Genomic DNA, 25,209 nt, shown 5'->3' with positions numbered 1-25,209 from the left:
ATTCAATTTTGTGTCCTTTCTCAACTTCCACCCAACTCTTTGACAATACCACTGTTGGGTAAAAAATAGTGAAAGAAGATAAAAATTTAAAAATTTTGTGGGGTCTAGTACAATAGAATTATTATTTTTCCCAAAAGAATCTTGTACTTTACAGTTAAAAAGTTCAGTGCTACTAACTCCTAGCAATATGAGCTTGAGAAAGCCATTTCAAAATACAAGTAAATGTGAAGTTTCTAATTACAAAACTAACAACTATCTACTACATACATTTCAGAAAACATAAATGAGTTTATAGTTCATAAAACCACTGCAAACATTTTGATATATTTTCTTCTATCCTTATTCTCCTTTACCTTTTTATTCATACATAGCTGGAATTAGACTGTTCAGCCAACACTAAACCTTCAGTTTTTTTCTCACTTCTGCTCCCTTAGGGTGAATTCCAAAAAACATATACTAAGTTAAGGGCACCGTTTGTCAAAGTTTACAAGAAAGTACAACTTCATATTGCCAGCCTTTTAACAGTGCTGGCAGAAAACAGGTATTTCCTGATTCCACAACTGAAAAATGGAAGGAAAACAATGGCATTATGAGGCTCAAATGACCTGGTCAAAAATCCTATGAAACAAAAAAAATCTGTAAGTAGTAAGTATGATACAAATGGTAGCTGAGATCATTTTCACCAAAGGAGACAAATGAGATTATAAATCTATATTTACCGACTCTCTCTATGTATCTGAGACATACCTATTCTTTGTAAATCAGTAAAATATTGGTGCTGACTTAAAATGGTGACAGTCATGACTCTATTCAATGAACACTTACGCAGAGTGTAGTATTCAATGAACACTTACGCAGAGTGTACCACCTATCATGTATTATACCAACATTTAGTGTAAAAATATAAAAGTAGTTATTTGCTGCCAAAGCACTCAAAAAGATGACACAAACATCTAAAATCATTTAATATTATATTCTGTGACTCAGATAATAGAAAAGGTTTATACAGGCAAGAATGGAAATGAAAGGGAAAACTGGCCAACCTTAGACTCAGATACAATTTCGAGATTCCAGAATTAAAATTTTATTTAAGAATGAAAGGAGCTTAAAGGGGGGGGGGGAGGCAAAAAGGGGATGGATGTAATACGGAAAAGATAACATGGCAGCTACGGGAATGCTCTAATTCAGTATCACTAAAAGAAAGAGTTTAAGGCAGAGGAGCGTGAGAAAGGAACCAATTCCTTGATGGCACATTTGTTATATTAAGGGACGCACACTTTAGCACAGGCATGATACAGCAAACGTTTTAAGAAAGGAAGTAATGAGATTTCAAATCAAATCCTATTTAGATAAGATTTTCAGAATTTCAATTAGGAATTCCATATTAATATCAATTACTTGTTTTAAAATAATTTTTAATGTGTCAGAAACATTAAAGAGATCACAGCAACAAAAAAATATTTCTAGTTTACATTTTTCTATGATTAAAATCTTTCACAAGACAGAAATCTGTGAAAGCCTATTACTAAAACTTGCTTCAGTGTAGCTTTTCAAATTTAAGATGAATTCCTTGGATTAAAATAAACAAAAAAGAGGAACATACCTGAAGATATTTCTGCAGACCTACTATATTTTATTATTTTTTCCAGCTGTTCATGATTCTTTCTGCTGAATAATTTTGCTTGAACAGGCTCTTCAGTCTGGGCTGAATGTCTGTTCCTACTTTTGCAAGGTTCACATGTGCTAGACACACTGGCACTTTCATACCCTCGGGTAAAAAAAGTGACAGCTGTTATCAGTTGCAACTAACTTGACTGAAAGGGAAACTGTACAACAGTACAAGTAACTCTAAATTTAGAGTGCTATGACAGCCTGGCATAAACAATAGAAAATAATGTCTTTGAATACCTTCAGAATAAACTTTAGAAGGAAGAATAACAAGAATCAATTCCAACAGTTCATTTATCTTCTGATAGTCATTAGAACACCATGACTAAAGTAGAGTGAAGAGAAATCACAGGAGATCTGAATTCTCTTCCAGACTCCAAGCTAACACGTTTTCAATTTTATGAAATACAAAACAGACACACTCTACTACATTTTCTTCCTAAGGTTTTTAAACTTCATATTCATTGTTATATGGTACAACTCAATTTTATTCTATATGGATAGATGGTTATATCTATCCTCTTCCCACTGAATTAAAATCAATTATATTGATCAATATATTAACCCTCATATTTCACTGTATCTTATTTTTGGCATTGTTTTAGTTTCTATTCCAAGTCCTTTTTATTCTTTTGGTCACAGAAGTTATACAGTATGTTTAATGATTTGGTAAGCAAGCCCCACTTAGCTTCTTTTCTTGACTACTCCTAGGTATTTATCCTTCCATATATGCCGAGAGCCTTTTTGTTGTTCAGTTTCAAAAATAACCCAAGGCAATGTAAAGTAGACTAAAATTAAATGCACTTAATTTGAAGAAGACTTACATTTAATTTTATAGATTTTTTAAATCTCAGAAGTAGCTATGTTTTTATACGTAATCTTTTCTTATATTATCCAAAATATACAGCTTTTTATAAACCTACTACTGTTCTTGTTAGCAAAGAAAAGTGTATGCCCGCTTATTCAGTTCTGAGGTACTTCAACAGTTTACCTTGTTAACATTAGTTATTTTCCAGTATCTTTGGAGATTGTCTAATATACCCCCCCCAAAAAAAAACCCTAACAGAAATAAGTATTTCTCTTTACTAATAGTTATCCCAAGATAAACTAAACAGGCTGGTAATGAAGAAGGGTCCCTCTTTAGTTTCCCATTCTGACAGAAATGTCTGTGAAGTGTTTCCATTCTACAATGAAATAGGCACCGACGAATGGCTTTATTTTGTTTCACTAGGAATGACTTCAAATCTAACCTACCACTATGAATATGACTTTTTTCCTTTTAATACAGATTTTCTGGTAACAAAACATGAGAATGTTTCTGAAATTATACAGTCAACTGTTTAATTTCCTTTTGATATATTAGCAGTTGCTAATACTTTTTCTTTTGATACACGGTCTTGAACTTGTAGCAAACTTCCTACATCAGCCACTTTACCTTTGAATTATACACTGAGATTGGTTTGTGTATATGTGTTTGTGAGTATACCTCATAGCTGAGCAGTGGTGGCGCACGTCTTTTACCTCAGCACTTGGGAGGCAGAGGCAGGCCGATCTCTGAGGTAGAGGCCAGCCTCTTCTACATATTGAGCTCCAGGAATACACATAAAAAACACATAGAAACCTTGTCTTGAAAAACCAAACCAAACAAAAAACAAAGAACAAAAAGTGTCTATATGTTTCTCTTCTCTCCCCCTTCTCCTTGTCTTGTCTCTTTTTGGCTCTTTGTGATGTCATCTGGCTTGGCACTCACTCTGTAGTGCAGATGGTCATCAGATTCACAGCCAACTTCTTGACTCAGCCTCCACAGTATTGGGGTTGCAGGTGTCTGTGGCCATGCCTAGCTAGTGTACTGTCTTCTTACCTTTCCTTACACAAAGTTAATCTACTGTGAGTCATATGTTGTTTCCATGGGTTGCTTCAGACAGGATAAGCCTGCTCTCTTAGCTGAACACACAGGATTCTTACATTGCAGTCCCAGCCCACTGTAACTTTTTTGCTTGCTTGCTTTGTTTTAATAAATTGGACATAGAACTAGATAGCTTTAAAGAAGCAAGTCCTCCTTGGCCTCCCAAATGCTAGGATTACAGGGATTTGCCTCTACAGTATATTTGGATTATGTATTGTTCATCTTTCTTTTATAGAATGTGAGACTGCTTGATGCCAGTTAGGCTCCTTTTTGCATATAACTTATTCTTTTCTCCAGGAACATAGATTTTAACTCATCTTTGATATTCAGGGATTTGATCACCCTGTACATCAATGTATGTGCGGTGTCCCCCATTCCTTCCTGGATGGACAAAAGTTGGCTGTTCTGAACTGTACTACTCTGAAATACTTTACCACTTCATTATGTGTTTAAATATTGCTTCTTGCTTTTTAAGTTTACAACTCACAGCACTTTAGATAAAGATTTTCTCTTAATCCTCTAAAATAAGCCCTTCCAATTGATTTTTATCACCTACTAATTTTGGTCTATATAAAGACAGAATTCTTTTTTTTTAATTCAAAATTGGTAATTTGCTTTAATAAACAATATTAAAATTAATAAAACCATTTTTCTAGTTTTAAAGAATTTACATATTATAATTCAATCTGCTTATATGCCCTTATTTTGTTCAACGGTTTATTTCCTTCAAATAATTCTTTTGCTAGATTTTGCTTGTTCTGGTAGTCTGCCTCTATGAACTCTCTCTGGTTGCTAGTTTTCTCTTTATATGCACTGCTATATTCACTGGCCCAAGTACAAATTTTACCACCCTAAGGTTGAACACAAATGCTGGGTTGCTTTAATGGTGACATTCTAAGAGTACAGAGCAGACACTATTTTTCTTCTGGTCAAGCCACATTCCAGCTAGCAATATGAAAACATGGAAGTATTTTCTCCACTCTCAGCTGCAAAAGCTAATGCTTACTTATGTGTAAGGGTAGAAAGGAACACCACATAGCTGTTCACTAGTATCTTTGCCTATTAGTATCTCCGGGAGATCACTACTCCACAGACAAGAAGGGCCAAGGAGAGGCTGCATGCATCTTTTCTACCATAGCTTTAAGACCAGACTTTGATTTTACCCTTGTCATTCTAGACAAGTGAGAGAAGAACCTTTACTGCTATGTCCCCTAGACCAGAGCAGCTGCTCTGATGATATCAAATAAATTCCCCAAGTACTGTGCTACCTCTGTGATATCTTCTGTGGTTTCAAACCTCTTCTATTTTTAAGAACATAATTTAGGTTAGGATTTCTTTACTGTTTTTTCAGGATGAAGCCTAGTCACTATTATCCATTCTGAATGAAACTTACCAGGAAGAGTTCTCTTAAAGGCTAGTTTATTACTGTTGGTCACATAAAACAAGTCCATTAATAAAGGGAATGTCTACCAAAAGTACTGTGGAAAACAGTATGAGTACCATACATATGGTCGTTTGATTAACACAAATTGCTCTGAAGAAAAGTAAGTATGTTAACCTAACAAGATTTACATAAATGGAATTAAACTTTTGACTCTAGTACTGAATCACATGAGAAGTATTAAATGAATTCTAATTGAAATTAAATATAGGTTACGGATACATACAAAATTCTCTTTGTGTACTTTACAAAGGGAAACATGCAGTTAATTTGCCCCCCTCACAAAATGAGAGAGAGAGAGAGAGAGAGAGAGAGAGAGAGAGAGAGAGAGAAATATCCTACAGTTGAGATGCTACGAAGAGGGACATGTTGGTTGGCTTTTATTCACTTGACACAAATCTAGACATATCTGCAAATAGGGATTCTTAACTGAAAAAACCTGAATCTGTAAGACTGGCTTATAGCAAAGTCTGGAGGTATTGCTGATTGATGTGGGAGGGCCCAGCTCGCTATGGGTGGTGACAACACTGAGCAGGTGGGCTTGGTTGCAGTAAGAAAACAGACTGAGGGGCTGGAGAGATAGCTTAGTGGTTAAGAGCACTGGCTGCTCTTCCAGAGGTCCTGAGTTCAATTCCCAGCACCCACATGGTGGCTCACAACCATCTCTAATAAGATCTGGTGCCCTCTTCTGGCCTGCAGACAGAACACTGTATACATAATAAATAAATCAAAAGAAATGCTTAAAAAAAAAAAAAGGAAGAAAACAGACTAAGCAAGCCAGTAAGCGAAGTTCCTCCTAAGCCTCTGCATCAGTCCCTGCCCTGATTCCTTTTGCCGATGGGCTTGATGTGGAAGTGTAAGCTGAAATAAACCTTCCCTTCTCAATAGAAACTTCATCAATAGAAACTCTAAGATAGAGGGAAAATAGCTGTCTATCGTAAGTAGATAAGATTTCCTCTACTAAAGACACCATACATTTTGGATGCATGGCATAGCAAAATTAAGCTGGAACTGACCTGGAAACTTCCTCCCTTCTGGCTTTTATAGTGCTTAAAGATCTACATAGGCCAGTCGGGGGAGGAAAGTAATCCATCAACAGCCCCACCTAGTGGTGGACCATGCATGCTGCAATACCTATCTGAAGTCACTGGTAAAATAATGGTAATGTGTTATGGGGTAACTGATCTCTGACTGGACTGGAGGCCCTGCTCCACAGGAGTGAATTCACACCTGGTATTGTAAACCTATTTCAAAAAGTCCACAACTAGAAGATTATAGACCCTACATGGGAACCTACTACCAATGTTTTGCTAAAGGACATGTTCTCAAACTGTCTTCTAAATATTATGCTCACCACCATAGATTTATGCTGCTCTAAACTTTAATCAGTTAAGTTTTTTTGCAGTGGGCATAGGTTAATGCAGAGACTCATAATTAGTCAAAGTTCTATGAAAGTAGGAAGGACCACTGTGGAATGCTGTCTTTTGGACATGGCAGTTTCATTTATTAACTCAGAACAGCTATAGCTACCTGCATATGTTGCACATAAGATCAAGCCAGTCAACCACCCACTATGGGATAGGGACTCGTGAGGTTCCACTTTCACTGAGAAGCTATAGACAGTTGGTGGTTGCTGGGAGAAGGGGAGGAACTTTTCTTGGAGTAGGGAGTGGTCAGTGGTAGGTTGTTCACATTCCAGTGGTTGGCCCCACACCTATGTTAACACAGCCAGTAATAACTGTATTTACTGAGTGTTGAGTGTGGTGGTTTGAATGAGATGTCCCCCATAATCTCAGACATTTGGTACTTGAACCCCAGTTGATGGCACTGTTTGGGTGTGAGCTTAGAAACAGTTGTGGCACTGATGGAAAAGGTATGTCACTGAAGGCAGGCTCTTGAGAGTTTAAAGATTCACACCATTCATGAGTTCATGCTCTCTGTTTCCTGCTTGTAGTTCAAGACAGAAAATAAGCTCTTAGCTTCTTCCTCAAGCTGCTATGGTTACTGCTTTCTTACCACAATGGATTCTCATCCCTCTGGAAGCTTAAGCCCAAGGAAACCCTTCCTTCTATAAGTTGCTTTAAGTCACGGTGTTTTAGCACAGAAATAGAAAAATGACCAGTACAGTGAGTTGTTTTAAAAAAGAAGAGGCTGGAGAGATGGCTCAGTGGTTAAGAACATTTGTTGCTCTTCCAGAGGACCTGGGTTTGTTCCCAGCACTGACACAGTGACGACACATAATCATCCATAATTCCAATTCCAGGGAATCCAATGGCCTCTTCTGACCTCCAATGGCACCAGCCATGTAGTGTCCACACAAACATGCAGGTAAAACACTCATATATGTAAATTAAAACAATCTAAGAAAATTTTTTAAAGAGGGAGGGACCAGAGAGGTGGCTCAGTCTAAAGGCACTTACTGTGTGAGCCTGGGAAACAGAATTTGATCCTGGAGCACATACAAAGGTGAAATGAAGGAATCAACTACATGGAGTTGTCTCCTAACCTTCACACATATGCCCCCGTGCATCTACCTGGGGACTTTGACCCTATAGTGTCTGTCTGTCTGTCTGTCTGTCTCTCTCCACACACACACACACACACACAAACACACACACACACACACACACACACACACACACACACCACGGAAGAGAGATTATATATATATATATATATATATATATATATATATATATATATATATAAAATAAATAATTTTAAAATAATATTTACAAAGGGAGGAAAAAGACCCATGAATCCCAAATTAAAATGATTAAAGACAAGAGCTAGGTTTCTTTTTATTTTTTATATTATATTTTAAATTTTATTTATTATGTATATGTTTAGCTGTGTCAGCCTGTAGAGGTCAAAGGACAACTTTGGGAAATCTGTTCATTCTTCCACAATGGGGATCTCAGAGATGGAACCTAGGTCACTAGGCTGGGTGGCAAGCATCTTTACATGATGAGCCATCCTTCCTATCCAAGATCTGGATATCTAAGTTAAGGTACTAATGTGTGACTAACGAGTTATCTCTAGGGCATTTGGGTTTTGTTTTGTTATTGAGACAGTATCTCACAATGTGCCCAAGCTGGCCTCAAAACTTGCAATCCTCCAGACTCAGCCTCTCAAATAACTTCAATTACAATGTGAGCAAGCAGGTCAAGTTCCTTCAAGGGGAACAGAGAATTAGTAAAGGTTAATACTCCATATTAACACTGGCCAGGTGAGACAGTACTGTGAAATCATTACCGACACACAACACTCTGAGGCTCTCATCTCTCATGTCTGTCCACAACTCTCTCATATCTGGTTGTTGGACTCCGCATGACCCGAGCAGCTACACGAAACAGCAGCACTTCTACTTATGCCTTCAGTGTCGGGAAAGGCATCAGCCATGGCATTCTGAAGGCCCTGCATACATCCAAACAGCCACTCAAGGAAGAGCTGACCCACTCTTTATCAGCTTCCTGGAACACAGGGCTGCTATGTGGCCCATTCTCACTATCCATCCTCTCTGGAAGGCTATCTAGAAAAAAAAACATGCATGCTTACACCCTCACAGCTTCTAATGAAACAGGAGAACTTTCTGGCTCACTTCTGCAGGACACCAGTGGACTATAAAATGGCTAAAGATGAAACTGTCTCCTGGATCATTTGTTTCAGTGTTGCTCTGGAGTCTTGGTACAGTGTACACTGATTTCTTTAGTACAGGCTGGCTCCAAAAGTCTGTTTATTTCTAATGAGCTTATAAATGTCAATGTTCCTTATCAATGGCTTATATTCTAAAAAGCAAGAGTATAGTTGAACAATTTGATTCTGTCATATATAAATCAATTTTAGTGCTATCTTGTTTGATTCTGCTATGAAATGGGGCCTTAACGATGGCAGTGAATTGCCAGCTGAACAAACGTGAATATTATTTGGGCAGATATTTTTAAAATTACACATGAAGGAAGACAGTACAAAGATCAGAATAACAATCTTTGCCCTAACATAAAAAAGCTGAACCATATATATGGCAAAACAGAATGGCCATAATCAGCAATACTAATGACAACAAATACTGGTACAGATGCTGTGACAGGGGAACTTATATACTGTTGGTGGGCATGTAAACTTGGGCAGCAATGCTGGGAATCATTTGGGAAGTTTCTCAAAACAAAACAAAAACTAGAAATAGCCATATGACCCAGTTAGTTATCTGACTCTTATGCATATCCTGAACAGACTACATCCTATTACAGAGACAGCTGCATTTTAATGTTCCCTACCACTCTCTCCACAATGGTGAGGAAGTGGAATCACCTGTATGTCTATCAACTCACAAATGGATAAGAACACATTACAGTATTACTCAGCAGTAAAGAAAGATGTAATCATGATTGCAGGTTAAATGCAAAGAATTAAAAAAAAATTAAGAGTGCAAACTTAGGTGGAGAAAACAAATGTTGCATGTTCTCTCTTATATGCAAATTCTAGCTTCAAATCATTTGTTCCATGTGTGTTTAACTTGGAGCACAAGAGGAAGCCAGAAAGGGGCATTTTTCAGTTGGAGTTGGGAAGGGACACTACTGGGAGTAGAAAGGCTTGGGGAGTATGGGTAAAACCAAGGGGTTGTAAGGAAGGCCAATCCAAAGGAAGGGGGTATGGGAAGCCCTATTCAAGTCTACTACCTCAAAATCCATTTGTAAAATATAATTCGAGTTATAGTAGAATACATGTGCTATGAAAGAAGAAAAGGGTATAGTGGGGGAGGTGGGGTAAAGGACTAAGCAAGAATGGAGGTGGGGACAGAGTAGAAGAGGAGATATAGATTGTGAATTAATCAAAATGAAGGAAACCATGTTAGTAAGCTAATTTCAAAAACAAAAAGAAATGTCTGCATGGAATTACCCTGTACTGGTGGACAATGTAGCTCCCAGAGGACATGAATTATTATATGAAAATTGCAATGTAAGTCAGGAGATACCTCCCTACAATTTATTGGTCAGGGAGATTCCAAAGGTATACAAAATACCACAGGCTATCCTTGGTTACCCACTGTGTTGATTAGTTTTATATCAATTTGATACAAAGTAGGGTCTTCTGGGAAGAGGGACTCTCAGTTGGCCTACAGGTAAGTCTCTTGGGCATTTTCTTGATTAATGACTATATAGGAAGGACTAGCCCACTGTGGACGATGCCAACACTGGCCAGGTGGTCCTGAAAGAAGAAAACAGGCTAAGCAAGTCAGGGGGAGCAAGCCAGGAAGCAGTACTCCTCCATGGCCTCTGCTTTAGTTTCTGACTCCAGGTTCCTGCCCTAACTTCCCTTCATGATGGCTTACAACTGAAGGCTAACTTAAAGCTTTGCCTCCCTAAGTTGCTTTTGGTGTCATGGCACTTTATCACAGAAAAGGAAACCCTAAGACACCCACCGTAATTCCATGGTAAGACCCTATTGCTGAAGACAGCACACACTATGGTTGTAGGCCATAGAGATTCAATCTCAAACCAATAGGGGAAACTTCCTTTGTTTTTATGCCAGACAGAGCTATGAAGGTTGCTGAGAGAGAAAAGACACCAATGATCTTACCCAGTACTGGATCCTGCATGCCACAATACAGATGGAATGGCAAGATGTACCCACTGGTGCAATACTGACAGGATTTGAGCCCTGCTCCAAAGGCGGAAATTTCATGCCTGGTACTATAATCTTGATGAAAATCCCAAGGCTTCGGACGTCTTAAGCCCTAGAACTGAACCTGCTACTATTATTTTTCTAAATGGTCACTGTAAAAGTGCCTTCTAAATATCTATGCTTATATCCATAGATGTGAGATGCTCTAAGTCTTGGTCAGAAAGGCTTCTTTTTTCAGTGGACAGCAATCATTGCAAAGATGCAAAATTAGTCAAAATGCTGAAAAGAAACGGAGTACTCAGTCCTAAATAGGATCTTTATCAACAGCACCCCCTAAGTCCCAAGGCTCCGGGTATGTCTCGAAAGAGGTGGTAGCAAGAACATAAGGGCCAGAGGATGGAGAAAAGTGCACTGCAATGCTGTCTTCTAGATATGACATGGTTACAGAACTCAGAAATCCACAGCAGATATAGTAACCCTGTACAAGATCAAGCCAGCCAAACTCTGGCACAGACAGATAGGAGAGGTGCTCTTCAGGCCTCACTCCTTTGTTAAGAGCGACTGGCATTTGACAGCTGCTGGGGGAGAAAAACTCAGTCTTTGTGAAGGTGTTTCCTTCCATTGGCAACACTTCCTGTGCTCCAGTGGATGACCCACCCATACGTGCAACACTAACTGGACTTAGTGGGGTATCAAGAAAGACAGTGTTCTCCCTTGTTGGCCATCTGAAGGCAAGATGGGTCACCAGCAGCTCTACGGAGTTGCTCACAGTTCTGGGCAGGATTCTGGTGTTTTTTCAAGCCTACTCTAACAACTACAGTCTGATCCAGAAATATGAACAAGTTTTGGCAGTGTTTCCATTAGTATGCAAAGGACACAGGTTTCATAAAGTTGGACTAAACAACCTTTCTTGAATGGATTATTCAAGGCCATCTACCAGTGAAAGATCGTGCAACACTTTGTCATAAATGAAAAAATTTTAGACCTTCAAAGAAATAAAGACAAAGCTGGGAAGGTGACATGTTAGGGAATATGTGGGGAGTTGGATGAGGGAAATGGGGTTGGGTTTGATATTTCATTTTACAAAACATGAAATTCTCAGGAATTAAAAAAGAAATCATAATTAAAAAAAGAAATAAAGGGGTTTCACAATAACATAGATTTCTTCCAGACCAACTAAAGCAGGATCTGTATTTTGTCTGCTTGTTTATTAAAAAGGGTTTTAATAGGTAGCCGAGTCTGACCTTGAACTCTCAATAACCCTGCCTCAGTCTTTTGATGAATCAGAATCTCTACTTAAAATAGTATTCTATGGGAGTCCATATGAAACTTTAAAAGTTTAAGGAGTACTGCCCCCAGCACATCAAATTATCTAGCTAAATGAGAGAAAGTTACAATAAAAACTGCTCACATTCCTTCAGATATATATCAGAATATTTGTGGGGACAAAGAACCAAGAAATCCAAAATTATGTGATTGTTCATAGGGTCTGTCTCAGAGAAAAATAGCATGATCTACTTGAATGGGTCTCTGGTTTAACCAACTTAAGCACGTGATCTTTATCTACAACATTCCAGAGTTTAACTAAAAAAAAATGCTTTAAATCTAGAACTTTGGTAAACTTTTAAGAAAAGTATAGAAGAACCTACTTTTTAAAATCAAGTACACATAGCAGTGCTATAAAGAGAACTTTAATATGATATTCAGTAACAAAATTCAACGAAGCACTAGTTTATCTACAAGTAAACCTGTTTTAAAAGTGGTTTTATTTATGGTAATAAAAAACAACACTGTAGCCGAGCGGTGATGGCACATGCCTTTAATCCCAGCACTGGGGAGGCAGAGCCAGGAGGATCTCTGTGAGTTCAAGGCCAGCCTGCAGCCTGGTCTACAGAGCGAGATGCAGGACAGGCACTAAAACTACACAGAGAAACCCTGTCTCAAAAAAACCAAAACAACAACAACAACAATAAAAAAAAAGACAAAAACCAAACCAACACTGTATTAAGAATTAGAAGCCCATTAAATGACTCATCAAGAATCTAGGAAGAAGACTTGATTAAAATTCAATGTAGTGCCCTGGTATAACACTGAAAAGCCAAAAAAAAAAAAAACAAAAAAAAAAAAAACAAACAAACAAACAAAAAAAACCAAAAAACCAAAGTTCGGTATCTAGGCAATTTTTTAGTAACATAAAATTTAAGAGAACATCTGCCCAGCTGAGTCTCGACAGTTGATAGCTGCTGGGAGAGAATCATTCTTCCTTGAAAGTGTTCCCACTATCAGCGTTTCCTGGCCTCCATTGCCCATACACATACAGGCTGCACTAATTGGAATTAGTTGGTTATCCAAAAATGAACGAATGAGAGAAAGAAAGAAAGATGACACTGGAAGGGAAAACATGCTGGTTGGTGGATGTGTACATATATACTATATATATTTCATATGTCTATGTGTGTGTGTGTGTGTGTGTATGTATATATATATATATATATATATATATGAAATGAGAAATTTTAAGACGCACAAAAAATAAATGCAATGCTTTAAAATACTTACATTAAATGCTACTTAGGAATTTAAAAACCATAGAGTTAACTAAAAATGGCTGAAGTTGGTCTCAACAATACTTGTACATCTAGCTGTATAAAAATGTCAGCATGTCAAATTAAGAAGCCCAACATTTCTTGTACTTATACTATAAATGCTCAACAAATCTCAAAACTTACCAATATTTTTAACTCTACTTTTCAGCTGAGTAGAATTCCTCTTCTTACTCCTCGATTTGGGAGTTTTGTCTTTAGAAGCCAGGCTGGCCTGGGCAGATGCTTTTCTAGTTTTAAAAGTTTTAGTTACTGTTGTTGGATCTATGGGATCGGGCATACTGCTAAAGCTTTCCAATGATTCTTCATCAAACTGGCGTCTTCTCCTGCTTGTATCTGGTTGATTTTTGCGGTTACCATTTGTAGCTTTTTCTACAGACACTGCAAATCCAGTCTTGAAAAGTGGTTTTTCTACTACCTGTTCTTGATCATATAACCATGGTGTCTTGGTGTTTTCAACTTCCTCTTCAGGGTGTTTCTGATTCCTTACCAATAAAAAAAGTTTTAGACGTCACAATTAAGATTTATTTATATCTATTGAAATCTCCATATACGGAATAAATTTAGGTGAATAAAATCAGGCTAGAAAAATGTTTCCACAAAAACATGCATTCAATGTGTAAATACTACATATTACAAATTACTTTTATCTTGGCAAAGTCTAAATCAAAGACCTAACATTTATGATGTAAAGAGTAGGAAAAAAATATAAATTCAAAGATATAAAACATAACAAGCAAAACATGGTAGAAAAGGCTGTGAAAGAGTTGAGCTGATAGTTTGTGAATCTACATGAGTTGCTCAAAGCATTTCACACAAACTGGGATTTGTGAAAACAAATGGCCACTTCACTAGTATACTCCATTACTCACTGAGTAGAGTTTCTGTTGGTCTAATGTCATTTCTCAAATTTTATCTGCTAAATGCTGCCACTTATTTTAAAAATATACAAAATAAAATTAAATAGGTACGCAGGATTTCTCAGAACTCTTTATATGCCAGTGTACTTATAATATCTTAAGAGCAAGTGTAAAAAAGAAATATGCAACTTTTTATCATAGAGCCTAGCAAATGTTCACAAAGAATATTTTTGGGAGATACTGACCTATATACAAATTCAGCCAATACTTGTTTTAGATGACCTGTGAACTAGGTTTGTTTGTTTCTATTCTTTGGTTTTTTTTGAGACAGGGTTTCTCTGGGAAGTCCAGGCCATCCTGGAACGTACTCTGTAGACCCAGGCTGTCCTGGAACTCACAGAGATCCCCTGCCTGTGCCTCTCCAGTGCTAGTATTAAAGACATATGCCACCACTGCCTGGCTTTGTTTCTATTCTTAAGAGTTTTATTTATTTTTTTAATCAGAAAAATATTCCACATATGGAAATTATACATGAAGTTCACATTTCTTTTTTCCTTTTTTGGTTTTTCTAGAGGGTTTCTCTGTGTAACGGCCCTGGCTAGCCTCACTTTGTAGACCAGGCTGGCCTTGAACTCACAAAGACCTTCCTGTCTCTAGCTCCTGAGTGTTGAGAATAATGGCATGTGTCACCAAGCCCAGTGAAATTACCATTTCAGTCCCTATAAAATACAGTGAGCACACAGCCTCTCTCATCTTTATAGATCGTCTGTGACTGGTTTCTTCTTTTCTTTCTTTCTTTCTTTTCTTTTCTTTCCTTTTTTTTTTTTTTTTTTTTTGGCTTTTTCAAGACCAGGTTTCTGTATAGCTCTGGCTGTCCTAGAACTCACTCTACAGTCCAGGCTGGCCTCAAACTCAGAGATCTGCCTGCTTCTGGCTCCCCAGTGCTGGGATTAAAGGCCTGGCTTTTTTTTTTTTTTTTAAATAATAAAAATTGCATAAATGATTGGCTACAATAGATAGAGTATAGTTTGCCTGGCTTAAAATATTTACTTGCTAGCACTGTACAGTAAGTTTTATGAGCTTTATAAAACACTACTAGGTCTTAGCTTCCTTATTATCTTTAGTCACTTAACCTGGGCTGTCTATGTTATCTATGATAGTTCAGATTTGGTAAGATAAAGATACCTAATTTGAAGTAATTCAAGTAGCTAACACAAGATGTGTAGTTCCATCCTAAACATGACACGGTTAATGCAAAATCAAAGTAGTTTTCATATTGAGGGTATATAAAACATGGATAATAAAGTGGAAAATCACAATAGGAAGCCTAGTTCACTGAAGCTTTGCATAAATACTCATCGCTTGTGACTCACTCAATCTCCTTTCTAAATGGCAACTAATCCCTGTGTCAAGCTCTGATGAAAAAATGCTTTCATAATGAAACAAGGAACTTAACAGATAAAACCGTTAGGATAACTAATAAAAAGGAGTCAACAATGTCAGGGAGAGGAAATTATTCCTAGGTGACTATAACACAGGAATTCTAAGATTTATCTATTTATCCATCAAGTGTCCCTCCAAAGTTCATGATTTAATGAACAGTGGCAAATGCTAATTTAGGAAACTGAGACATGTCCAATCAGATTACTAAGTGGGGGTATACTGTGGATTACATATTTATAAAGGGGTCAGGTAGAAAAAAAAATCACAAAGACATTTCTAACAGAATCCTGGGTCCAACTGCTATCTAAGTTTTTCATTCTTCTAGGTTTTTGGGTTGTTTTTAAGAAAACCACAACGAGGCTGCAGACAGTGTTCTGGAAGCTGCCTTGCCTGCTGCTCCTTACATCTGCTCAATTTGCCTATTTTCTCTGAGAACGAACAAACTAAAAAAAGATTATAGGGATTTTGTTCAAGTTAGCTACCAAGATAATTGTCTGGATTAATGTAATTATAAAACTTTTTTATATAGCTGTAACAATGCCTAAAGAGTGATGGCTGGAGCCAGACCTCTTCTTTTACACTACTGTGTCGGAGATTATAGGTGCCACCAATATAGGTCAGCATGTTAAAGCTAGGGAGATTATCATATTAAAAATTAATAAACATGAGAAAGAAAGAATATAAAACCCTAGCCGGGCGGTGGTGGCACATCTTTAATCCCAGCACTCGGGAGGCAGAGGAAGGTGGATCTCTGTGAGTTCAAGGCCAGCCTGGGATACAGAGTGAGTTCCAGGAAAGGCGCAAAGCTACACAGAGAAACCCTGTCTCAAAAAAACAAACAAACACACACACACAAAAATAAAAGAAAGAAAAAAGAAAAAAAAGAATATAAAACCCTAACTATGGCTGATATCATGTACCATCAAAACTTCCTAGATAAAAGTTTGTTTGACAGAACTTTAGTATGTAGTCCTCACTGGCCTGGAACTCAGTATATAGACCAGGCTGGCTTTGAACTCCAATGATCTGCCTGCCTCTGCTTCTCAAGTACTGGGATTCAAAGGATGTGTTACCATGCCCAGCCAAAAGTTGTTTTTATAATCAAATAATACTCAATATAATAATATCTTACTCAATACTGGTATTCAGAGGCTATGAATCAAACAACTATTCCCTAGCAGTTACTATCAGTTTTCAATACTAAGATGGTAAACATTGAACTTTCTAAACCTAAAGGCAAACATCAAATCAAGAAAAAAATCATACATTTCTGGTGATGTCATATGAATCTCATAAGATACCCTGGACTAAAACTCTGGCAGTTGGACAAGGATTATCAATTAGTTCTTAAGATCGAGGGATATCTATTTTTTATATAACCAATACTGTATCAAGCTACACAATCACAAAAATTCCCCATGTCACAAAGTAAATTGTGAGCCACCAGTATATGTCAGCATGTTAAAGTTGCCAAGCCTGATAACCTGAGTTAGATCCCTAGGACCCATATGGTATGAAGATAGAACCTACTTACTCTCTCAAATTGTCTTTTGACACTGCCCCATACATACATGTGCATGTGTGCACGTGCACACACACTAAATGTAATATTTAAAAAAATTTGAGTGAGTGGTAAAAGCATCAGTTTTTTTTTTTTTTTTTTTTTTTTTTTTTTTTTTGGTGGCCATTTTAATTTATTGCTTTGAATACAACTGTAAGAAGGTACAGTGAGGCGGCTGCTATTTTCTTCCCCTCTGCTACCGCTTTGTGGTCCAGGAGCTGCTACAGCTTGGGATGGATGCTCTGGAGGTGACAGAGTCTGTCTGGAGAGGTCAAGCCCTGTTGACATAGGCCTTTCCTTAGGCCACAAGGTTTGGGCTGGTGGCCCATTTCTATCAAAGCATCAGATTTTGATACAAACAAGTACCTTTGCTTTTCTGCTCCAATAGAAGAACTGCTTTCAAAAGGTTTTGGAAAAGCCATATACTCTGCTTTCCCTGAAGAATTCTGGGCTAATGGCTGTTGCTGTTCAGTAGGTGTAGAAACATTCTGAGAAAAATCTCCAAAATTAGAAGGAAATAAAGGGCTGAAATTCATTCCTAATAAAAACACAGGAAAGAAAAGAATGAAGAAGTACCTTAGCCTTAAATGAAACTAAAATTTATTTTTAAGAGCTTTAACTAACTAAATATCCAGTCCAAACCTACCAAAACAAACTGTCAGTTCAATAAATTAATGCTCATTTACTCATTTACTATTACAGCTCAGCCTACTCCATCTGAGGTATTTGCGATATAAAGTCATTCATGGTTCTCCCTTAAGAACTAGAAGCCGAGGCTGGAGAAATAGCTCTTGGATACCTCCTAAGAACATTGTCTTCCAGAGGACCTGGGTTTCATTCCCAGCACCTACTCGGCAGCTCATAACTGTTTGTAATTCAAGTCTCAAGGGATCCTATGCCCTCTTCTGGCCTCCATGGGCACTGCACTCATGTGCACAAACCCACATTTAACATACACATATATACATAATTAAAAGTTAAAAGTTAAATCTTTTTTTAAATCTTAAAAAAAGAACTAGAAGCCATAACTAACAATGCTCTTATCAAATTTTCATACGGTGCCAGACTCAATTATAAGTACTTTATATACAATTTCACTTAATATTCAAAATAATGCTACGAAATTGATACTACACTCATTTGGCATGGGTATGAATATTATAAATGTGAAATGTATTCATCAGATGCATCTTGTCATTTATTGCTTAAAAGCCTACTCAAGTAATGTATGCTATCAATATTAGTCAATATTCATGAAGTAAAAAAGAGCCTGTTCAAGTTTTAATGCCCATACTTTGAAAATCTTCTTAAGGAAATACATTGTGAATATGGATATTAATATTCATGAAGAATTCTCAACCTTTACGTTTTTTATATTCCTTGGCAAATACATTCAATTCTTCTTCCTTCGTGATCAACTGGCCACTTAACTTATTCTAATACTTTCAAGTGTTTTCTTACCATTACTGCCATTCTTTACCATTGATCAGGCTATCACTCTTTCCCTAACATCACTACGGAAGCCTTCGAGTCAGTTACTCTTAGCTCCTTCCCTCCAATTCCTCAATAGTACCACAGTATAATCTTCCTGAAATAAAAATCCCATGTTGGGGTTGGGGATTTAGCTCAGTGGTAGAGCGCTTGCTTAGCAAGTGCAAAGCCCTGGGTTCAGTCCTCAGCTCCGAAAAAGAAAAAAAAAATCTCATGTTATTCCCCAGCTCAAAATACTTCTGTAGTCCCTCTTAATTGCAATACAAAGCTTAAGCTTCTTTTGCAGGCCACAAAAGGTCTTTGCCCCTCTCCAGCTACATCAATCACTTCCCTGCCTTGGCTCTGAACACTAGGCACACTGAGCTACCTCTAAATTCTCCAAATGGTATTTTATTGCTTTGAAACTCTTAAGTGGTTAAAAAGCTTTTCCCATTTTAATCATTAAGGAAATGACCCTATTCATCCTTTAGCTTAAATACATCTTTTCTAAAACCAACTTGCTCATATTCTCCAAGTATTTGTATCCCTACTATAGCAATCATTGCATTGCTATGAGCATTTATTAACATTATTAACCTTCCTAACTAAATTCTGAATTCTTTTTAAGATTTAATCTTAACTCATCTTTGGATCCCAGTAACATATAGTACCTGGCATATCAAGGGAAAACAAAGCAAAGCAAATAAACAATAAAAACACCTAAAACCACCTTAATAAATAAATCCCTACACTAAATATACTCACCAAGATATGGCTTCTCCTAAGTACTATCTTATTCATCTTTTACTCCCCTATAATGTTTTGCCTGGTGACAGTAGCCCTTAAACAAGATCAATATCTTTCCCCTGAATAAATAGCTGAGTTTTGTTAGCAGTCGTGCTTATTAACTTTTCATTAGAGAACAATGTAGAAAAACGTAACTTTAACAGTGTTTCTTGCAACTCTAAAACATGCCAAAAATTCATGCAATACATTCACAACTGATCAAAGTAGAGAATACGTGTCAATGAAGTGCTCAGCCACAAATGGGACATCTATAATGCAGGCCCTACCCACATAGTTCAGGGAACATTTAGGAAGAGGGGACAAAAAGATTTTACGAACTAGAGTTTGAGGAGGACCAGAGTGAACAGTGTCTTTTGGACTCTTGCTGCATTCATGAACTCACAGCAACTGGGCTGTCTGCAGTAGGCCTATACAAGATCAAGGCAGTCAACAGTTTAGCATGGAAGAGGGAGGGGTTCATGAGCCCCACCTCCCCACCCCTAGCTGAGGAGCTACTGACATGGTGACATCATGGAAGAGGGAGAGTCCGTTTTCTTTAGGGGTGCAGCCCCCAGTAGGTCACCCAAGCTCCAGTGGATGGCCTCACACTCAGGAATTTATGAGCAGCTACAGCTAAATTAGACTTGGTCATTTTTTAAAAAAGTATTAAAAGTTGGGAGAGGGTGGAGGGTGGATCTGGAAGATTAGGGGGGATGACTGGGCAGTGAATATGACCACAATACATTTTATGCATGTAGGAAATTTCCAAAGAATAAAGGTATCATGTATTTTAAAACAGTCATGTAATATAGATGGGGAAGGGGTTCACAAAGTCCTATCCCTTCTTGAAAAGCCACTGTCAACTGACGGCTGCTAAGGGAGGAAGAGAGAATGCTGCTCATACCCCAGTAGATTGCCTACATCCATGCACATACTAGCCACTAAGTGGACTTGGTAGGTTTAAAAACAAAAACAAACAAACAAAGAGTACATGAAGTTGGGAGGGAAAAGTGGTGATGTGGGATATCGGAAGAATCCATGGGGGGGGGGATTTGCTCAAAACACATTATATGCATATAAAACACCCTGAAACAATAAAAAAGAAAAATCATTATAATACATAGATTATAATTTCAAACTCTTTTTTTTCTTTTTGGGGACAGATCTCATTTAGCCCAGTTTGGCCTCCAACTCAGTATGTATCTGAGAATGGCCTTGAATTCCTAGTCCTACTGGCTCTACTTCCTGAGTGCTGGAATTTTAGGCATGTAATATCATACCCAGTTCAAAATCTTTGCATTTACTTATTTTTCCTTCAGTTTTTCAGTTACCTACCTGGTGCAAATGATGGAAAGTTAGTAAACCCAGGCAGATTCAACAGATTTACAGGCTGTGTTGGAAAGCTGAAAGGACAAAATAAATTGGGAGAAGAGGGGTGTGATGCACTACTGCCCCTTTCTTTGCTTCTAGTTTTTTCTGGATGCTGGCTTTGTTGGCGCATAAGTTCCGTTAGCATTTGTTTTAACCTACAAAAAGTTAAGCCAGTAATTTAAAAGTCAGTTTAAAAGTACCATCAACAAAAAAAGGTCAATTTTAAAAGTCAAACAAAAAGTCAATTTAAAAGTACCATCAACAAACTAAATTCAAAAACAACACATGTAAGAATGACTGAACAGCACTTAGAATAGACAGACTGCTCTGACCCTACAACAAATATTGCTTGCTCTGCTAGCCTAATTCAATAACTTAGCCATTGGAACAAGTACTGAGCTTTGTTCTAACAGACACAGGTATAAATCAGAACTTAAATTTTTGCCTGCTCACTAATTTACTGTGGTATAATTTATTTACTATATATTTTATCCAACAGAAAGTATATAATTCAATACAAATTTTATAAACAAAAATCAGGCCTGCAGTAACAGACCTCCTGCAGTTTGGCTCATGCCTCTTTCTCCTTGAAGGGACTTGTAAAGCTCTCACTGGGCACTCACTATACAGTATTAATACTTTCAATCAAGCAGATTACCTCTGAACATTATTCTGCTGCCACGTTAGCTGTGTGTAGCACTGGTTCAGCTGGTGCATTATAAGGTGTACCTGAGGAGATGCCACATTGCTTGGCATAACACTGTAAGGACCTGTTAGAAGAGTCTGCAGCAAACAAGATAAAGTCTGTTGGAAGAAAATTTTGGCAATAGTTAACCAATGTGTTGAAGAATTTTTGTACTGATTCAAAACTATGCAAATTAAAAAAATACATTTCAAAGATAAAATTTACCTGTTGGTCTTGCATCAAAGTCTGACAAATGTTGACACTGAAATCAAGTTGTTTCTTTAGCTGATTGATCTGTTCTTGCCACTGCTCTTTCTCTTCTATGTAAGAGAGCTCTGATACCCATCGAAGGTTTTCCTGTCGTTGCATGCTGATATTCTGTTGCCTTGTCTTGGCTAAAGGATGGTAATTTCCATCTGCTGAAACAGGGCGATTGTTCTTCCACCTAATGCAGAATTCAGAACCTTAAGTCATCACATGCGACAACTTCAATTTTAAAATACAGCAACAAACATCAAATCCTAGTCTCTGGACCAGTATTTCTTTCTTCAGTATTAAACATGAAAAAATAGAGGGGGGAAAAAAAAAGTCACAGATTTCCAGTCCATTCACTTATTCTTTAACTGCTTTCTAGTCTTTCTCATTTATATTCTTACATTGTAATCTAACTACATTCTACAAAAGAAAACTTTCCTTTGACTAGAGCGCTTTTCCATTCTTCATGCTTTATCAAGTGGCACTACTGTATCGAGTTAACTTATTCATAAAGTTTTATCACTCCTAAAAATAACAATGCAGAGCAGAGAGGACTGAGCAGTACAGGCACTTGCCACCAAGCCTCATAATTTGAGTTCAATCCCAAGGGCTCACAGAGTAGAAAGATAGAATCTATCCCTGCAAGGTGTTCTTGCACTCCATTTGTTCATCATGACAAATATGCATATACAAAAATGCACACACACACACAAAAATATAATTAAAAACATAAACAACAATATTGCTTCCTGTTTTGCTTTGTCTTGTTTTTTTGCTTTGCTTTGTTTTCAAGCCAAGGTCTCACTACATTGTTCTGGACTCAAGTGATCCTTTCAAGGAGCAGCTGCGACTTTGGGGATATACCACTGCTGCCAGCAATACAATTAGTTTATTACCAGAACTTTTTCACTACCTGAAATTTTTCATTTTTTGCTTAATTCCCCCAAACAGGAGCAAAGATGAAAGCTTAGGAATGATTCTTGACCTGGTCTAGGTGGAATCTATTGCAGCAACATCTTTGTGTTAGAAAAAAAAAAAATGTTTCTAGTTTAAGAACCACCCCCGTGTTCTGGGTACCCCCTACCCCTAAAATGTTTAGAATCTCCTGAGGGGCAGATTCTCTTTTGTTTTTCAGAAGAAGCCCCCTTTAACAAAGCCAGAGCTTATAACAAAGACTCAATTCTTAGAAAGCCCTTCACGATGAAGGGAGTAGTTTCCAGAAAATCCAATTATGTCACTAAAAGGTTGTTACTTCCAGACCCACCCACTAACCTTTAGGGAAGGGAAGGAAATGGAACCAGAGATTGAGTCTCATTATCAATGGTCTATCTATTTAGCCAATCATGGCTACATAATGAAACTTCCATAAAATCTCTTAAATAATGACTTCAGAGAAGTTCAAGGGTGGTGACCAATGAAAATGCTTGTACCCAAAGAAGGCGTGGAAGCGCTACACACTTTCTCACTCTAGACGTTGCCTCATAACGATTCCACTTTAAATGGCCAAGTCGAATACTTCAAAATAAATTGGTAATGTGATTTCCTGAGTTGTACAAATGATTAAATCTAAAGACAGATTGTGGAAACTCCATTTTAATGAACAGGAGAATACAGTTAAGCTGGGCATTTGCACTAAAAAGAATACTCTTGTGGGACTAATATTTAATTTGTGAGATCTGCACTTCCTTTGAGTAGAGGGTACTATTACTGAACTGAATTTCAGGGTACTTGGTTAGTTGATGTGAACTACAGAACTGACTGGTGTCATAAAGACCTGAGATACTTAAAATCAAGTAAAATTTAAACACAGAAACTAACCTATTTTTAGTTTCCTTTACATTGTAAGAATTTTGATTCATACTAGGATGATAACTAGGAAAGTTATCATTGGAACTGGCATCTTGCTCCTCTTCTTCTTCTTCATCTGTCCGAACAATTCCTTCTGAAAGATAACCATCTTCTTCTCCTTCTTCATCTAAGGCACACTGAGTAGAACCTCCCCAAGTTGCCATTGTTCTAGGGATAATGAGACATAAAACAGGCATCAGTATGGAGATAGCTAGATATTTTAAGGGCTATAATGCTCAAGATTGTATATATATGAAAACATACACATACACAAAATTTCATAAATCATAGTAATTTTGTGAGGTGTTCTCTTCTGTTGCTGTCATACAGAATGTGTAGTTTGCCTTCCACAAAATAGTATTTCAAAGAAATTAAAATAACCATCACATCTTCTGTAATTTTTTCCTAAACTAAGCTTCCCTCAGCCGTTCCTTGAGTGATAGCTCTCTATTTTGGTGCTACCTAACAGAATGCTCCACTATAGTGGTAATGATCTCTATCAGTGCTGCCCATGCAGCTATGCAGCAGATACAGGTACACATGAATACTGAACACTTAAAATGCTGCTGATATGATGGGGGAGAAAATGAAATTTTAACCCTTACTTTAAATAGCCACCATATCTACTGACTATGGTATTAAAACACACAATTCTAGGCCTAGACATGCTAAACTGTTACCTCTCATGATCCCTTTCCATTCAAGAAATTTTTACATGCCCCGAGTATACAGATGTATGAAATAGTTATACAATTTAAACATCTTCTGATAATCACAAAAAAATTTATTTTTGAAAATTCTTTGGCATATATATAATTTTATCAAAAAAAAAATACTAAGGGGATGACATGCTTATTTTTTACATGAAGAATTAAATCTTGGCCAGGCAGTGGTGGCACATACCCTTAATCCTAGCGCTCAAGACATAGAGGCAGGTGGATCTCTGAGTTCGAGGCCATCCTGGTCTACAGAGTGAGTTCCAGGATAGCCAGCTACACAGAGAAATCATGCCTCAAAAAAACAAAACAAAACAAAAAAAGGCATTAAATCTTTTGGGGACTAGAGAGATGGCTCACCAGTTAAGAGCACTTGCTGCTCTTTTAGGGAACCTCAGTTTACTTTTCAGCATCCTCATAGGACAAGCTAACAACCACCCACAACTACAGCTCTTAAAGAGATCCAATGGCTAGCGCCTCCACAGGCACATGTGCAGGTGTACACACACTCCTACATACACACACATAATTGAAAAATAAAATTAAAATAGGAGGAATATATGAGACGGAAGTATACAGAACATCTTTATTGCTTTTCAGAGTTCATTAATAAATATTTTGAGCTCAATTTTAAATGCTTAGAATTCTACTTTGCACAAGAAATACAAAATTACAGAAGGATATTTAAGATCATTTTGGAAATTATTGGAAATTCTGTCCTAATTAAGCCAAAATTCATTTCTTATTGTTTTTGTAAACTCAAAAGTCAGCAACTCAAAGTACAATTTTCTAAATTAAACATTGGAACAAAAAATAATCCAAAGACAGAATAAATTTGGTACTAACAGGATGGGGCATGATAGGAAAACAAACGTTTTCACAACTAAACTTCGTAAAAGCAGAAGACTTTGTATGTGCAGTAAAACACAGCAATTCATAACACACAAATGTTTCAGACAGCCTTTATCAAT

The 25,209-nt window shown here is 37.2% G+C and overlaps 1 protein-coding gene across 16 annotated transcripts in view; it reads right to left on the bottom strand.

Moving 5' to 3' along the window:
• Pcm1 (pericentriolar material 1) overlaps positions 1 to 25,209 on the bottom strand; it is a 99,131-nt gene that overhangs the window by 26,835 nt on the left and 47,087 nt on the right. For 12 of the 16 annotated variants that reach the window (XM_059244357.1, XM_059244353.1, XM_059244355.1 and 9 more), the window contains 7 exons: positions 23,493 to 23,690; positions 21,645 to 21,864; positions 21,393 to 21,538; positions 20,699 to 20,889; positions 17,474 to 17,645; positions 13,370 to 13,728; positions 1,604 to 1,768 (listed from right to left, as the gene is read on the bottom strand). In XM_059244357.1, the coding sequence (XP_059100340.1) occupies positions 1,604 to 1,768; positions 13,370 to 13,728; positions 17,474 to 17,645; positions 20,699 to 20,889; positions 21,393 to 21,538; positions 21,645 to 21,864; positions 23,493 to 23,690 (1,451 nt within the window). The remainder of the gene's footprint in view (positions 1 to 1,603; positions 1,769 to 13,369; positions 13,729 to 17,473; positions 17,646 to 20,698; positions 20,890 to 21,392; positions 21,539 to 21,644; positions 21,865 to 23,492; positions 23,691 to 25,209) is intronic. The other 4 variants (XM_059244358.1, XM_059244359.1, XM_059244369.1 and 1 more) reach the window with 1 other exon arrangement.

This window comes from Peromyscus eremicus, chromosome 17 (assembly GCF_949786415.1).
Source record: "Peromyscus eremicus chromosome 17, PerEre_H2_v1, whole genome shotgun sequence".
Lineage (NCBI taxonomy): Eukaryota > Metazoa > Chordata > Mammalia > Rodentia > Cricetidae > Peromyscus > Peromyscus eremicus.
This window is presented reverse-complemented; position numbering and strand designations above follow the sequence as displayed.